Here is a 16,625-nt window from a genome sequence, read left to right as displayed (position 1 = left end):
CACCCAGCAAAACCACTCGAGCTTCCCCAGGAGAACTCCCTCTATATTCACGTCCCTCTCATCTCTGGTTCCTCAAGAACACGTGTATTCCCCTCAATGGTGAACTTCTCACTTGTCTTTTCTTTTGTTTCTGTGTGTCGCTCTTTTCTCTCTATTATCCCCCTTTCTACTCACGATTTTTCCTCCCTAATTGTGGCCGTGTATTTTCTGTTTGTGCGGCCCCCCTCGACTCCCGGTGGAAGTAAATATATATGGGTGCATGTGAGGGGTTGTGAAGATTGTATCACCGCGATAATGCTGATCTTCTTTCTTTTTGTAAAAATCCTCATATCCACTATTTCCCTTTTTTTTTTTACCCTTGAAGAATCTTATCTTGCTTCTAAAATTCCGATCTTATTATTATCACTCATGCTCTTTCTTAAAGAGAAAAGACCCCATCTTGACTTGCTTTGCAAGTTCCACCGAATATGGCTTCATTTTCCTTCAAAATTCGGTGAGTTTCCTTTTCTTTTATTCCAAATCCACCAAATATCTTCCTTAGTGTCAGCCCCCTTCAACGTATCTCACCTTGTGTCCCCTTATTCAGCAGAATATAATCTGCCTTACTGCCCTAAAATTTAATCAAAGAATGCAATATTTCCAGCCTTAGGTCATTCGTGTGCGGGGCACATGGATTACGGGCTTGGTCATATGTTCAATTTATGGGCTCAGTTCAATTATCTGAGTTAAGTTCAGAACCATATGTTCAAACCCATATGCCGCCGTTCCAATAAATATGCAAATGTATGGGCTTAATTAACTGCTAATGCAAATGCTCCTGAAATTATTTGCTATGCAGTTTAATATTTTTGTTTAGGAGCTAAAGATTAGTCCCTAATTTTCTATGCAATTATTTCAAATGGTGTGCCAAAATTTAGGTGTCAACAGTCTGTCAATCCGAAATATAAGGACAATGATGCTTGATTAGGGGGCGAAAATTACTTCTATCGAGTCAACAAACAAAGCGGTTTTCGAGCTTTGAAATGGATTTGCACGGACTCGGTGATCCTCACTAGACTTCCTACTTACTATCCTATGAGCAAGTGGTCTGATGTGAATTCTCGCTATATGTCATGCAGATAGGCTTTACAACTTTGATTCATCGGTAAAGTCATTCGATGTTTGCCTCCTAAACTGTCTGGTTGATAAAGAACTTAAGAGGTTCTTACTTTTGGAAGCTGTTGCCGGAGTTGGCTTGGAACGGATATATCCACTGCGATTGGAAGCCTCGGAATCAAGTTTAGCTTTGTGCACTTCCTGTTCTAAGATTGCCCAGTCTTTTTCTTTCTTTTTTTCCACTCTCGAGATGTTACTTGCCGAAGTTCTTTTACAGCTTGCGCGAATCGAATTGGATAATTAGGTGTTCAAACAGTAAGAGGTCCAAAAATCAGTCGATTCACTTGGCATCAGCAAATAATATGCATCATATCAGCAAAATGGCAGCAGTAGAGTATCAAGCTGAGCCCATGTTCTTCAGATTCAGAATTTCTGCTCTTTTTCCTTTTCTTTTTCAGAAAAAAATGGGAAAAAGAAGAAATTGCTACCTCAAGTTCAAAAAGACCCACGGTACGCATTATAATGCATTTTTTTGACTTACTTTTCTCCCAGTATGTGCAGGGCTAAAACATCATTCCGGTTTAGAGGAAATGATCAACTAATCAAAAAATAAATTCGAACCAATTCGATTTCGAGCAGCTAAATTCGACAACTGATGAATAAGGAATGGCCCAACTCGTTCACAAACTTACAAGTAGTCCCGCACTTTTATACTGATGCAGAGTCTTTATATGTCCAGTCCAGTTACGATAGTCTTTTAGGACATCTTTTTTTTTCCTCGGTTTGTGTTTTATTAACAGTACTTCGTATAGTTCTAGCAAAATAAAAATAAAAACAGTACTTTGTATATTCTTTGTTTTTTTTTTGCCAACGTCGTAACTTACCAATTTTTGTACTACACTACGAACCGCACATTGAATTTGTCTTCCTCGCTCAAGATCTGAAATTGACTCACCACACTTGTGCATCCTTAGGCTAGTACTATTCATGAGTACAGCACTGTGTCATTGGTGCTTGTGAGATGGCCTATTCCTTGCTCGTTCATCTTTATACGTCGATACACCATAGAGTTTGTGTGACAAAAAGCTTCTCTACTTAAAATCATAAGGCGCGTCGTCGTGATTCCTTTATCTGGGTTAAATATAAACTTCGTTGTTTTAGAATCCGCTATTGAGCTTTGTCAAGAAGGAACTGAGGCAAGGACCATCTTCACCTACATTCAAAGAGACAAACTTGGGCAACTTTTTCAATTGGAATGGCAATGGTATAGTATAGTCATCATGAAAACAAAAAGACAACGGTCCCACATAATGTGCTGCATGCTAATCCTTCATATTTAGGGTCAACATTTGACTTGAGGGGAGAGTGAAAGGATAGAAAGCTATTCCCAACTTGGGGAACCGTTGCAAATCCTCCTGTGCTAGGTGAGTTTAATACTCCACGTCATCCATGCAGCACACCATTCAAAAGTCGACATCTGGCAATCTGGGCCCACCTTCTGACTCCGTTGTCTCTCTCCCCTGCTCAGTTACTTTTTTCTGTCTCTCCGTTACTTTTTCCCTCATCTCCTCTCTCCGTTAGACACACGGACACTCTCTCTCTCTCCCCCCTCTCTCCCTCATCTTCTTTGCACTGCTCCGTTCACGACTCCGCTCTCTCTCTCTCTCTCTCCCTTCTTCTTCACGATCGAAACCACCCATGCCTCCGTTCGCTGAAAGGCCCGATTTTTTTCTTGCGGAGGGTCGATGCGAAGATGCCGGTCTACAACTTGTCGTTCGTGAACACCAACCTGTCCAAGCCAACCTCCATCTTCGTCCTCCTCCTGTGGGTCGGTCGGTATATTCCTTGGCTCCCTCATCATCGTCGCACTCGTCCTCCTCTCCTTCTGCCTCACCTCCCACCGGCGCGACGGCGGGAAGGGCGCCGCCAAGCACCGCGCCGGCCGCCACGCCCCCATCTCGAAAGAGATCCTCGAGATCGTGCCGTCAGAGGTGCCCCATGCAGCTCCGGTCCGGCTCCGGAGATTCAGGTGGAGCACTGTGTTGGGTACTCGGATTGTGAGTCGAGCTGAAGCAACGGAGTCCTGAACTGAGAGAGAGATAACGTCCAATGAACGCAAAAGCAACGGAGCAGGGGAGAGAGACAGAGGAGTCAGAAGGTGGGCCCGAATTACCAAATGTCGACTTTTGAATGATGTGCTGCATGGGTGACGTGGAGTATTAAACTCACCTAATATTTTCTCTTGCAAAAGGCTCGACACCTCAGCATTTTGCTCTTTTTACAACGTTTATATTATCAAAGCACCAACCTTTCCCCTTTTGGTTCTTTCATGATGCTCCATAAAAAGGGGATTGAATTGTAGTTGAAATTAAAGTGAAGATACGGAGAGCACTCTAGGATCTACGTTAATATTTTTCATAAATTTAGTTATTGAAAAAAAAAATTTCCTTATGCAAGGAAGGGCAATATCGGCTGATTTTGAATCGAATTGTGTAAGGAAAGTGAATTGGAATCATAGAATGAGAGATAAATCAGGTAGTGGGAAAAAAAATTGGAGATATAGAAATCAGAAAGCAAAAGGAGATGGGAGAAACACCTATCCTATGAAAGCTTTGATGAGAGAGAAGTAATGTCAAGTGACTCGATGAGCACATAAGGCTGTTCCAAAAAATAACTTAAGCTATTAGATAATTGGAAATGCATAGTTAAGACAATTTTAGTGAGCATGCGAAGCTTCCGATGTACAAGATATTCAAGGAGTTACAGAACAAAACCGATATAAATAATTATTTGAGCACAAAAGAAAATTAAATATTGGACGAGGCATGGGGAAATTTGAAACTTTGCTCCTCAAAATAACATGTCAAAAAAATTTACTCCAAAAACTTTGTTGGGAAAGATGCAATCGAACACAATAATATATTGAAAAAGGAAATAAATTTAACATTAAATTTACATGATACGATCTTTGTGACCTACTTTACAGGGAGAGCAATACAAGATTCCACTATAAATCAACCGATACAACATAGATTACAACCATACTCGAATTACTTAAACTCTCTCAGTATGTCATATCGCCAATTATTCCTTAAATCTCACATGATGTATAGCCCTCATGTTTCGTCGTGAAACAATCATTCAATCTCATAGAGAAATATACAAAACTTTAACACAAGACTTCCACAGCTTCAAACACTCATGATGTTATTGAGGAAGAAAGCCTAAAAAATTACACATGGCGGAAACCTTCTCCACTTGGTGTATAATCACAAAACCCTCTAGACTGCACTTTGTATTTTTTTTTTTGGCTTGTGTTTGTGTGTCTTATCGATTACGACACTAGCACCCACTACCTTAGGAGTTTCTTGTTTGCAATTTAACCTTGACCTAACCACCTCCCAGATTCGTATAAACATTGTCACAATCACTCTCACCCATACGTATTGGAGACTCATCAATTATAACTTCTCTGCTAACAACATGTAAATTTTATTCTGGACATTACTATCGGTAGCCCCACTCACTTTGCGCATAGCCTAAAAATATGCACTTTCTTGCCCTCCCATCAAACTTATCATCACTTACTTGAACACGATACTAGCAACCAAATATTCTCATAAGAGTAGTAGATACGGATCTATTCACCGAGTAGCTCACCATAGGAATCTCCTAGTCATACCAATACTAAAGAGCATTTTATGGGTTGTCTCTAATAAAGTTTTACTCATCAGCTTTGCAACCTATTGTAGCGCACCACCACTTATGCAGTATCTCACATGCCTTTCTTCATGCCAAATTCGTTTAACAGCTTCGACCAAAACTCCATGCTACTTTTTGTCGACACCTGCTTGGTCATGTTACTTGTCTTTGTTTCAATCAAAGCTCTCAATTGCCCAATCTTAACACAAGCATCGACTTATGCCTTAGCATGAATAAATACCCAAGTCCTCCTCGAGTATTCATACACAACTTAGGGGTGATCCCTGGAATTGGGAACGAGACCAGAAAGGCTGGTTCCCATTTTGTCGAATAGGAAACTAACCCACCTGGTCTTGGACCCACCCAAGAACCGGACCGATCGGCCCAGTCCAATTCCCGAGTGGGTCTATGAACCAGCTGTATCTCTTTTTATTTTCCTATTCCTTGCAAGACTGCAAGTGTTGTTGCATAGTCTAAACTACAAATGAGTGATGTTAATAGAAAAGCTTGTGATAAGTTGAATACGATGATCATCCCCATGAACAAAGCTATAATAATCATCAGGAACCAAGTTTGAGAGGCATCGAGCCGCGAGGGAGGCGTGAGCACTACGTAACTAAGACTGAGAGAAGTGAGAGTGAGAGGCGTGAGCGACAAGCTTGAGTGACTGAGTCTAAACGAGAAAAGATTGGGAATTAGGGTTTTAGAAATTTGAAATAATAAGAATTAAAAAAAAAATTTGGTCCCATCTGGGTGGTCCAAGTGGGCGGGTCTACACTTGGAATCGGGAATCGGACCGATATTCACCGATTCCAAATTTTAGAAACCGGCCGTTCGGTCATGTTCTTTTGCTCGCCCTTAACACAACATGAAGCATAAATATAACATTGTTCCTCGAAAGAAACTGCATTACCCTTCGAACGTCCAAAGGAATCAACTCTGCAATCTGCATTGTTTCCGTTTGCTCAAGTTACAGCATTTGCATACATTCACTTCCCCAACCACACAACATACTCCGTTCACTCGGAACATTCAAGTTTCTCTTCCTTGGATAGATGCATTAGACAACACCGCAGCGAAATCCGTCACTATCTCCCCTTGAAACTCATATTAGTCACAGTGCTTAATTCCTCTCATTATCATTAGAGTACATTGAACAACCTTCAAAATTTCACCTTATAAGGTATATCATCATGGAGCTGAATACACGCCACTCTAGAAGATCATATTCTTCTTCAACTCTAGAATATGTCTCGCACTAGTTTTATTAGATTTGGATTGATATCTTCATTTAAACAGTTTTAATGCAATTAATGGAAAGCATGCTTCTTAGGGACTAGATTGAAAGGATTAAAGAAAGTTTAGGGCAATCATAGAAAATTTTATTCTTAACAGGAGCAAACACTTTCATTCTTACCATGTTGCAGATTAGGTGCAACCACTGAAATAAGCATTCTGTCATCTGTGACATTTCCACGTTTGAGGTTACTAGAACAGCGCTTGTCTTTCACTTTTGTTTTTAGTTGTTTTCGTTAGAGAAAATGACATAAATGGTTCATAAACTTTGACCCAATGTGCAATGTAATCCTTGAACTTTTAATTTGTTCAATGTGGTACTTGAACTTTTGATACATGTTCAATTTAGTCTCTGGATTATATGAAAATGTTCAATATTGTTCTTGAATTTGAATTAATTGAAGAATATCATTGAACATTTTCATATAGTCCAAGGATTAACTTGAACATGTACCGAAAGTTTAGGGACCACATTGAACAAATTAAAAGTTCATGATTCACGTTGCACATTGAGCCAAAGTTCAGAGACTATTTGTGTCATTATCCCTTTTCGTTGCTTCTGTTTTGCATTGAAATTTCCAGAAGCTCTTTCTTCATGGACGGGTATGTGGTTTCTCCGAAGAATTTCAGCCGAGGTAACGGGAGTTTATTTCCTATTTTTCACCTACCAAATCTCATCAACCATTGGAACTTTTGTAGTTAACATTGGGCCGGGGTTTGTTCTTTTGGTTTTTTGGTCATAGGTTGGGGTTTGTTCACCGGTCCAAACTCGAGACATAATTTGATACTTCCTTTGTTACATGTATATGTAGGAAAATAACTAAAAAAGTTCTAAACATATTGCATTGGTATCAATTCATTTCTAAACTTTTCCATTGGACCAATTTAGTCCTAATCATTTTTACATTGCTATCAATTCAGTCTATCTGGCCAATTTAGGTCAGAAATCGCTGATGTGCACGTCAGTCGTCCTATGTGGCACGGCCAACACTGATGTGAACATTTTTTTAATAATATTTTGATTCTCTTCTGTATTAGAAACTTCCATAGCTACCATAAACGTGTTGGCTAGTGCTGGTCGTTAATAAATTAGTAGTTACTCCATAACAATTTCTATGGATTATCCAACGCATTCAATAGATGTGCCCTTTTACCGGTGAGCACGGCTCCCCATCATCTCCAATTGATGAATTGCTCACGTTACCTCATGTTGACACCTAAATTTTAACTAGCCATTTAGGAAAAATTGCATAAAAAATTAGGGTTTAATTTTTTTAACCCCTAAACAAAAAATATAATTAGATGGCATTGTATATAGATATTAGGAGCATTCCATTAATAGTTAATTAGGCCCATATAGTTTGCATATTTATCGGACTGACGGCGAATGGACCCGACAGCGAATGGTTTTGAGCTTAAATGAAATTAATTGAGCCCATGATCAGAAAATATATTGCGCCCAATTCAGAAATTAATGTTACTAAAATTCTGGTTAATTAGCACAATATTTCGAAATGGGCGTGATCTTTCAAACACTTGTGGCACTCGATTCTCTCGGTTAGGGATAAGAAAAGAAATAAAAAAAAAAAGGATTTGATTTCCTTTGTATCTCCGTACAAAAGGGAAACAATAAAATACAAAAGAGGAAAGTGGAATCTGGTCGCATTCATGGGCGTGAGCAAGAAGGCCAAAATATTGAAAAGAGCCAGAATATAATATATTCTAAAGGTGAGGAAATTTGATTGGTTTTCTTTCCTTGAAAGCCCCCCATTTATAAGAGGACCCAAAAGCAACAGAGAAGGGGGGGGACTCGGAGAAGTTTTTTTCAGAAGACAATCTTAAGAGAGAGAGGAAGCCTCGGAAGATAGGCAGCCACATTGAGAAAGAGAGGAGCTGTCTTTCTTCTTGCAAGACTTCACGTGCTCAAAAACAGGGATCGCATCACAGAAAACGAAAAAAAAGAGTATCCCCCACTGTACACACGTTCTGAAAAAGTCAGAGGTCTTCCAACACCTCCTTGGTCATCATCTTTGCTCTGCCTCCAGATCGTGAACAGCAGCCATCATCACAACAAGTCCAGTAGCGATGACGAGCTGTTCCTATCCAAACTGCAACAACGACTCCTGTTGCTCGTCCCTGCACTCTCGGTGATCTGCTGCTCCCAGACTTCCCTGCTCGATCTTGTCGTCGCTGCTGATCCGGAGACTCTGCTGCCTTCTCATCGCGAACCCAGCAGCGACGAGTCTTCGTCGCATCCCTCCTGCTCGATTCACCCCAGCAATCAGGAGCATCAGCGATCAGTCCAGCAACCAAGCGTTGTCCTGCAGTGTCCCCGTAGCGTTGTCATCCTGCCCGTGCGAGTTGCTGCTGTCCCTGCCTTGCCTTGCGATGTGTTGATTGCTGAGAAGCCACACAACTTACGGAGACAGCCAAAAAGTTAAAAAAAAAAAAAAAGCAGCAAAGTTCTCTCTTTTCCTGGTGGTCACTACTCGTGTCTCCCGGTGTTCCATGACTGCCGCTCCTGCCGCCACATCTGCCATATCCCAGCGGCTCTTTGGAGTTCAGCGAGTGTCCAGCAGGCCGTTACCACCGTGGTGAGCCCGGAGCCTATCCGACCCACCCCCCACCGCCGTTGTCGTTCGCCGACGTTGTCGGCTACCTGCCGTCGACACCCCGTTCCGATCCGCAAGCCCGATCCGGCACCGAGTTCGAATTTGGAAGATATCCGCAAATTAGGTAAGATCATTATCCGAATATTTTTTGAAATATTTAATTTCTTAAGTTTTCGGTGTTTGAATATTTCGTGGATATTATTTGGTGGATTGCTAAATCTTAGGATAATATTTGGGATATCCGCAATATTTAAAACACTTAAAATTAGGAATTTTGCCTAATTTAGCAACGTATCTGGACGACTATTCGACCTTATCCCTAAGGTACGATACACGGCGATACGGAAAATCGTTATCTTGTCTATAATCACTTGGACAAGATAATAGATTTTATTTGCTTTCCGAATTTGACCAATCAACTTTCTGTCGATATCTATAACCCTATAGATATGACCGTTAGTTTGATTTCTTTGCCTCATTTAAATTTGATAAGAAAAATTTTGCGGATTGTGGATATTGATTTGATGGTGGTGTTTATCTCTTATTTGATTTTGTTTCTTTAAAAGAAAAGCCAAAAAGATTAGATGCAATTTGAATTGATTTCTTTGAAGATAATGTTGCATGTTTAGAATATATCTAGATAACATTTTTTTGAATAGAATAGGACAACCAAGATTTGCTAGAAAGATAAGATAATTTCTAATTTAAATTAGGAATTAGGGTAATTTGTTTCCTAGTTTAATTAGATATTATTCTAACCTTGATAGTTCATTTCGGGTTGATTTTAATTTCAAATTTCGATAAAAAAAAATACCAAAAAGAGTGTTCTAGAATAGGTTAATTTGCTTTCTTTAGTCTAAAATTGCATGCTTAGATAATTGGCATTTTTTATTTCGAATTTCATTGAAAAATACCAAAAATAAATCATTTGTCCGTCATTAGAATTAGGTCACGTCGTCGCGTGTCATATAGTTTGCATGTAGGCTGCATTAATTGCATGTTAATTTTTGCACGTCATTACATATAGGTTGGCTTTCATTTAAATAAGTGAAAATCCTAAAAAATATTGAGTAAACTGCTTGTTAATTAGAAATCATATTAGGATTGTTGATGTGATTTTCTAGCTAACAATGCAGATGCTTACGCTGCTTCGAGGTAAGTAATTCTCATAATCTTGCAATTTATTTAATGTTTTGATTATTGGGTGTTACTTTGGTGGTTTGCGCACCCACATGATCACCTCACATGCTAGTGACTAAGTTAAAATGAATCTAAACTGTCTGCCAAAACATTTTTTTGAAAAGAAAAGGTACCGAAAGGGCGTTAGACTAGATCTAGCGTAACCAAGTCCCCGAGCTTAGAATCTCTGGTTCGTAGGAATAAAACATATCTCCCTATGTTTTATTTAGGTTTCTAATCGACCTACCATAAATAGATTAGTGGCGACTCCAAGCATGAAAACTTTTGCATGTTAAAAACTTAAACCCTAAGTTGCGAATTGGTAGGGCTTGGGAGGGTCCGAGTTAGGCTTAGTCTTAACAATCCATTAGCCTGAAGAAATTTTAGGTCGCGACACCTCACTTTTAGTTTCGTCATTGCTTATGACTGCTTAGTCATAAACTAGTATAGGCACTTGCATAGGAAGAATTAAAGGATTACACAAAGGTAGGCTCAAAGTTAACTTGTTATTTCATCTTTGGACTAAGTTAAGATGTCCATATCGTCAAGTTTGATGCTCCGTTTGTTTCGCAAAAAATGTAACATTTTTGAAAAATATTTTTCAAGAAGTCATTTTCCATAAAAATGACAATATTTTCCGGTATTTGACTAAAACCTGAAAATGAACTGGAAAATATTTTCCATTATTTGGTAAGGATTTGATTTTCCTAAATTGACATATACTATTCGGATGTTAATGACTTGCACCAAGTTCTTGAGTCTGGCCTCAATGGACCCTGATTTGGGTGTTAGAGACCCGAACACAAGCACCCGTGTCTCTGTCCACAAAAGCCTGCCCCAAGAGCCCAAGGCCTGTGCCTGACCCCCTAGTTCCCTAGCTTGAGTCCATAGAGGCCAGGCGCGAGGACCCAGTGCCCATGCCCGGATCCTGGATCCTAGCACCTGAGCCAGAAAGGCTGGCTTGAGTCCACGAAGGTGGAGTGGGGGGCCTTAGTGCTCGGGCTCAAGAACCCGGTGCCCCTGACCAAGTTCCCGGCGCTCAAGCTTGAGTCCTCGACACTCGAGCCTTGGTCCATTAGGGCTAGGCTCAGGCCTAGCACCGGGGTTCGGGCCAACCTCGATGGACTTGGCGCCAGGGTCCCAAGCCCGACCTTGATGGATCGTGGTGTGAGCTCAAGCGTCCCGAGCCTTGCGCCCGATAGACATTGGCTCAGGCACAAGAGTCCCAAGCCTCGGCCTCAATAGACACTGACTCGGGCACTAGGCACTTGAGCCCAAGTAAGGGGAACCCGGGCATGGCCTTTGTGGACCCGAGCCCGAGTGCTAGGGATCCCGACACTGGTACCGGGATCCCGCACTTGGCCTTTGTGGACCTGGTCCCTAGTGCCGGGGTATCGGGCATGGGCACCAGGGCCTCGAGCCTTGCCTTGATGGACATAGGAGGAGCGCCAGGGATCCGGGCATTGGCAACAGGGTTGCGGGCTTGACCTTAATGGAGCAAGGCCAGGACCCGAGAACTAGCGTTGAGGTTCCCATACCCAAGCGTAGAGTTTTTGGTTCAAGCACCAATTTCTAGTTAAATTTTAGAAAATGATTTCCGATTTGTTAAATAAGACAGTCATTTTCCTGAATTTAAGCATAGATTTTTCGTCAATTCATTTTCTAAGCGATCCAAACACGTGGAAAATGTGTTCTTGGAAAACATTTTTCGAGAAACAAACGGAGCCTTACTACCTTGTGACCAAAAAATATATATAAATTTGAAGAAAAAACCAGATTTTCATACGATAAACCATAGTGTCTACCTATTAGTAAAGGTTAATGAAAATAGGTCAGCGTAAAAATGAAAAGAAGTTAACAGGGGCAGGGTATGTGGAGCAATCATGTGCTTGCATATGAGAAAACACGTGGAGGTGGGGAAGACAACGATAAGTTTTCCCATTGATCCGCAACTCCATTAATTACAAAATTTCTCCCGAATGATAAAAAAACGGATGGAGCTCTTCGACTCTTTCCCATGAAATAAGAAATAATGAAAGCTTCTCATGAAATACAGTTGACCCCTATTTTTCGGGTCAGCAGCATCGCATGCATTTTCTTTGAGGGCAAGAGGTCCAGAAGTGGGCCATGACTAAACGCATGCTCACCGGCTCTGGGTCAACAAGTTAGTGGTTCATCAATGGACATCTGATTGAGGAGAAGAATAATTTAACCAAAGATGAATGTCGCTATATATTATATGTCCAGCTCGACCATTAGATCAGATTTAAGAGAACGTCTCGTGTTCTGATATTTCTTCTTTTGATATCACAAGTCTCGGCAATCATGGTTCTTGTTGATATTTAGTCAAGACTTGGCGGTTCCTCGGCATCCCCTCCCCACCATGTCTCGCCCAAGCCCTGAGATCCACCCCCGCTTCACCTCCCCCGAGTCCCTCTCCGACTGGCTCAAGCCACGTCTCCCCTCTGACTCCTTCGCCTCCTGGGGCGTCGAGCCCGGCACCAAGAATGTCCACAACCTCTGGCTCGAGATCTCCGAGGGCGAGACCTCACTTACCAACTCCGTTCCCCCGGTCCGCACCATCAATGTTGTCTCGCTCCGTGTCATCGTGGCTGACGGTCAGGTTCTCATCGAGTCACGCCAGGAACTATCCGATGGCAGTGTCCACCATCGGTGCATGCTCTTGTCGGAGAAGATGAAGCCAAGCGAGACACCCGAGATGGCCGTGATCAGGGCCGTGAGGGAAGAATTGGGATCGGTTATACGAGTGGAGGTTGGGAATATTGGGGATGTCGTGAGGATTGTTCCGGGATCATATAAGATGAAAGTAGATGAGAAGAATTCAATTTCTTATCCGGGATTGCCGACGCGTTACATATTCCACTCGTTCGAGGTGGAGGTCGAGGGACTGCCGGAGGACTCAGAGTTCTGTACGGTGGAAGAAGAGGAGTATGAAGGTAGCGGTCATGCAGGCGTTGCGAACAGGGCGGTTTCTGTGAAGAGGCACTACTGGAAATGGGTGAGTGCTGATTCTGTTGAATCTTGAATGTTAGTTTTTTGGTTGAAGGGTTGGGAGTTTTGGCTCTTCAATTTGACAATGTTGGTGTTTTTTTTGCTTGCTTTCTTTTCTTCTGAGATAAGTTGCATTGGAAATCTTAAAACTGGTCATGAAAGTGCAATCGAATCTTAAAAGTTTGAAAAATCGCAATTAAGTCTTAAAAATTATCACGAAAGTACAATCGAGTCTTAAACTTTCAAAATGTGCAATCCACGGAAAGACTTAATTGGACCAAATTGATAAGTTTTAGGACTTGATTTCACTACTTGAAAGTTTTAGGGCTCAATTATATTTTCGTAACAAGTTTTAAGACTTAATTAAACTTTTTGAAAATTTTAGAATTCAATTGCACTTTCGTGATATCAAATGCACTTTTTCCTTTTCTATTTTTATGTATACGATAAAGAATAAGACACGATTCAATAACGTAAGAGGTTGTGGCCTACCTGAGCTCGTCAAGATGGTTGTGCTCTGGTAAGAACTTGCATCTTCAGATGGAGTGATGGTTGTTACAAAGCTTTTTTAGCTCATGATGAGCCTGATGTAAATTCGCTGGAGACATCTTATTTAGTGACATGACGAGCTTCAGTAATGTGATTTCATCGACTTGATCAAAGCGCTGAACGAAATGTTGCCATCATCTCGATCCGGACGCTTGTATGTATCTACGAATTTTGGCCACTTGTCTGATGTATGCCCCGACAGCACTCGTCTTTTATTTTGCATTTGTTTCTTTTCGTTGCTTGCGCATCGCAATTTCCTTCGATGTTTTCGCCCACTGACCTAGGCTAACGACAGGCAATTCTTTTCAAATTTTATTCGAAAAGAGTCTGTAGATGCAGATTAGGTTGTCCAATGCAAAAAAAACGAATGCCATTTTGATTATCTTGTTACTATCCTTGACGTGTATAGATAACCTAATTTTCTTGCACAAGTGATAGAGGACATCACAACATTGCGCTAGCAACAGGGAGTTTACTGCTTGAGCACTTGGTTTGCAATGTTTAAGCGCATTTTCAATTTGTGTAGTAGAGATCGCGGGATCAAAGTGAGCTGGTGAATTCCGAATGGCATCGAGATAGGGGAGGAAAGTTTTGTGGTGCAACCGCCGTAAAAAAGTCCATTTGAAAGCTTTAATTGATCAGTGAAGGGAGATCATATGATCATAAATATTATATAGGCCTATTGTTAAACGATGTAGCATATCTCAATAATATCCCCTCTCAAGTGCAAACCGAATTAGGAGTGTCACGTAAAATCTGACTAATGAGGGTGGATGTATACACAAAAGAGGTAGAATTTGGCTTTAATCCAAAGATTTTGTGCAATTCAGATCCGATTTCGATTTCCTTTCATGTTTCAAACTGGGCCTCTCAGTTGGGGTGTCAATGGTTCGGTTCGGTTTGGGTTTCTACGAAAACCGAACCAAACCGAACTGTTTAGAAGTGTGCTTGATCCAAACTGAAACACCACACGAACCGAATATGATCCGAACCGAAAATGTGGTTCGGTTCGGATGAGTTCGGTTCGGTTTTCTGTTTTCCTTTTTTTACCTTTTTTTGCACTTCTTCCCTTCCTTCTCCTCCTCGTCTTCTTCTTCCGCTCTCTCCCTTCCCTTCTCTGTGAGACTGCTTCTTCTTTCTTCTTCCCGTCAAGAAGCAGGTCAATTGATGACCCACCACCGAAAGGTCCCACCAGATCACCGGAGCCGACCATGGATACTCGTAGGAGACCGAACTTCCGGCAACTGAACCCGCTCTAACAACAAAAAAGCGAGGATGGACTCGGACGACCCGTTTGGTTAATGGCGGCCACCACCAACACCTCGGAGCCGCCGTCGCCGGCCCAGGTGGGACTCGGTCTCGATGTTGGCATCGGTCGACGAGCTGACGGCCGAGGCCGTGAACAAGCGCTACAAGGGGCTCGTCATGCTACGGACAAAGGCCGTCAAGGGAAGGGCGCGTGGTATTGGGCGCACCTCGAGCCCATGCTCGTCCACAACGCCGACACCAGCCTCGCCAAGGCCGTGAAGCTCCGGCACTCCCTCTGCAAGGCCGTCTTCTCCGCCTCCAACCCGTCGCGGACCGCCTCCGAGCACCTCAAGCGCAGCACCTGGCCCAACTTCAAGAAGCCAAAGAGAAAAATGTGTTTCGTCACTTTTTGGGAGATGATAACGTTGTGAGGGAAGAGGAAGGGAGAGAATAAAGCAGGAAAGAGAGAGAGAGAGAGGAGAGCAGTGAGAGTGCGAAGACATCGGAAGGAGAGAGAATAAAGTAAGGGCCTGTTTGGCAACGTGTCAAACAGTGAAAATTTCTGTTCTTTTGTTCCCAGAAATAGTTTGGGAACAGAAATGCGTTTGGTAAACTTTTTGTTCCTGGGCACATTTTTGCAAAAATTTGTGCCGAGAAACAGTTTTGGAAGAGAAACAAGAAGTAAAAAAAAGTTGCTTCTTGTTTCTCGGCCCAATTTTGAGAATCAGTTTTTTTTCTTCTTTTTCTTTTTTTTCTTTTCTTATTTTTGTGTTGTTCTTCCCTGGGCTGGGCCGGCCGTCGGCGACCGGCCACAGCCCAGGGCCGGCGAGGGCGTCACGGCCCTCGCCAGGCCCGGCGGAGGCGAGGGTCGCCCTCGCCGGCGAGGGCGAGGGCGGACCCTCGCCCGAGACGGCGAGGCTCGGCCTCTCCCGGATCTGGCGAGGCCGAGCCTCGCCGCCGCAACCCACAAATGGCCGATCTCCGGGCGAGGCCGAGCCTCGCCGTCGCGACCCACGGCAAAGCCGACCTCGCCTTGGGTCGCGACGGCGAGGCTCGGCCTCGGCTTCACCGTGGGTCGCGACGGCGAGGCTCGGCCTCGCCTAGGAGTTGAGGGTCCGCCTCGCCCTCGCCGGCGAGGGCGACCTCGCCTCCGCCGCCGGCCGACGAGGGCCGTGACGCCCTCGCCGGCCCTGGGCTGTGGCCGGTTGCCGACCGCCGGTCGCCGGCGACCGGCCATGGCCAAAGAAGAAAATGGGTAGAAAGAAAAAAAAAATTAAACAATTCAAAATATTATTAAAATATTATTTGGGAACAGAAATTTTGTGCAGTTACCAAATGCATTTCTATTCTTTTCTACTCTAGGAATAGAAATTTTGGACAGTTTATCAAACGCCTTCAAATACTCAGAAATTGTTTCCGGACACAGAATAAAAAAAAAATCATTTCTGTTCAGAAATAGTTCCCGGGCACAGAATGATATTCATGTGCACCGTAAAAAAGCGAAAAAGAGAGAGAAAAGTGAGTGAGGTGAGCAGTAGTGAACAGTGAGATTGAGGAGAGAGCGCGCGAAGGGAAGAAAAACACATCAAAAAACCGAAATTCGATCCAATTTCAACCGAGCGGAACCGAACCGTGATGCTAACCAAATTCATTTACTTATTATCCGAACCGAAACCGAACTGAATCGAACCGAATCGAAAATGCATAAATTTTTGGTTCGGTTCGGTTCGATTCGTATCTCGATTCGGTTTTTCGGTTCGGTTCTGACACCCCTACCTCTCAGCATTAACATACCAATGTGCGGAAGACATGTATTGCGGAATGTGGGACATTTCAAGAACCGCGCTCGTCTTTAACTTCTATTTTTAAATTTAATTGTTTCCGTTGCTCGTGTTTTGCATTGAAATTTCTTGGAGCTCTTTCTTCCTGGAT

The 16,625-nt window shown here is 42.6% G+C and overlaps 1 protein-coding gene across 1 annotated transcript; it reads left to right on the top strand.

The window, feature by feature from the left end:
- Positions 1–12,267: 12,267 nt before the first annotated feature.
- LOC115685016 (uncharacterized) lies at positions 12,268–12,974 on the top strand. The gene has a single exon (XM_030609994.2). It carries the CDS (start codon positions 12,268–12,270, stop codon positions 12,928–12,930), a length of 663 nt encoding a protein of 220 aa, XP_030465854.2. The 3' UTR covers positions 12,931–12,974.
- The last annotated feature ends 3,651 nt before the right edge of the window (positions 12,975–16,625 follow it).

Source organism: Syzygium oleosum, unplaced genomic scaffold (genome assembly GCF_021117445.2).
Source record: "Syzygium oleosum isolate NSW1041296 unplaced genomic scaffold, Sole_v2.1 Sole_v2.01, whole genome shotgun sequence".
NCBI classification, from domain to species: domain Eukaryota; kingdom Viridiplantae; phylum Streptophyta; class Magnoliopsida; order Myrtales; family Myrtaceae; genus Syzygium; species Syzygium oleosum.
Note: the sequence above shows the minus strand (reverse complement) of the source record. Positions and strands in the feature narration are given on the sequence as shown.

Coding starts and splice junctions, on each gene's coding strand:
- LOC115685016 (XM_030609994.2), top strand. CDS start 12,268: ATGTCTCGCCCAAGCCCTGAGATCCACCCCCGCTTCACCTCCCCCGAG.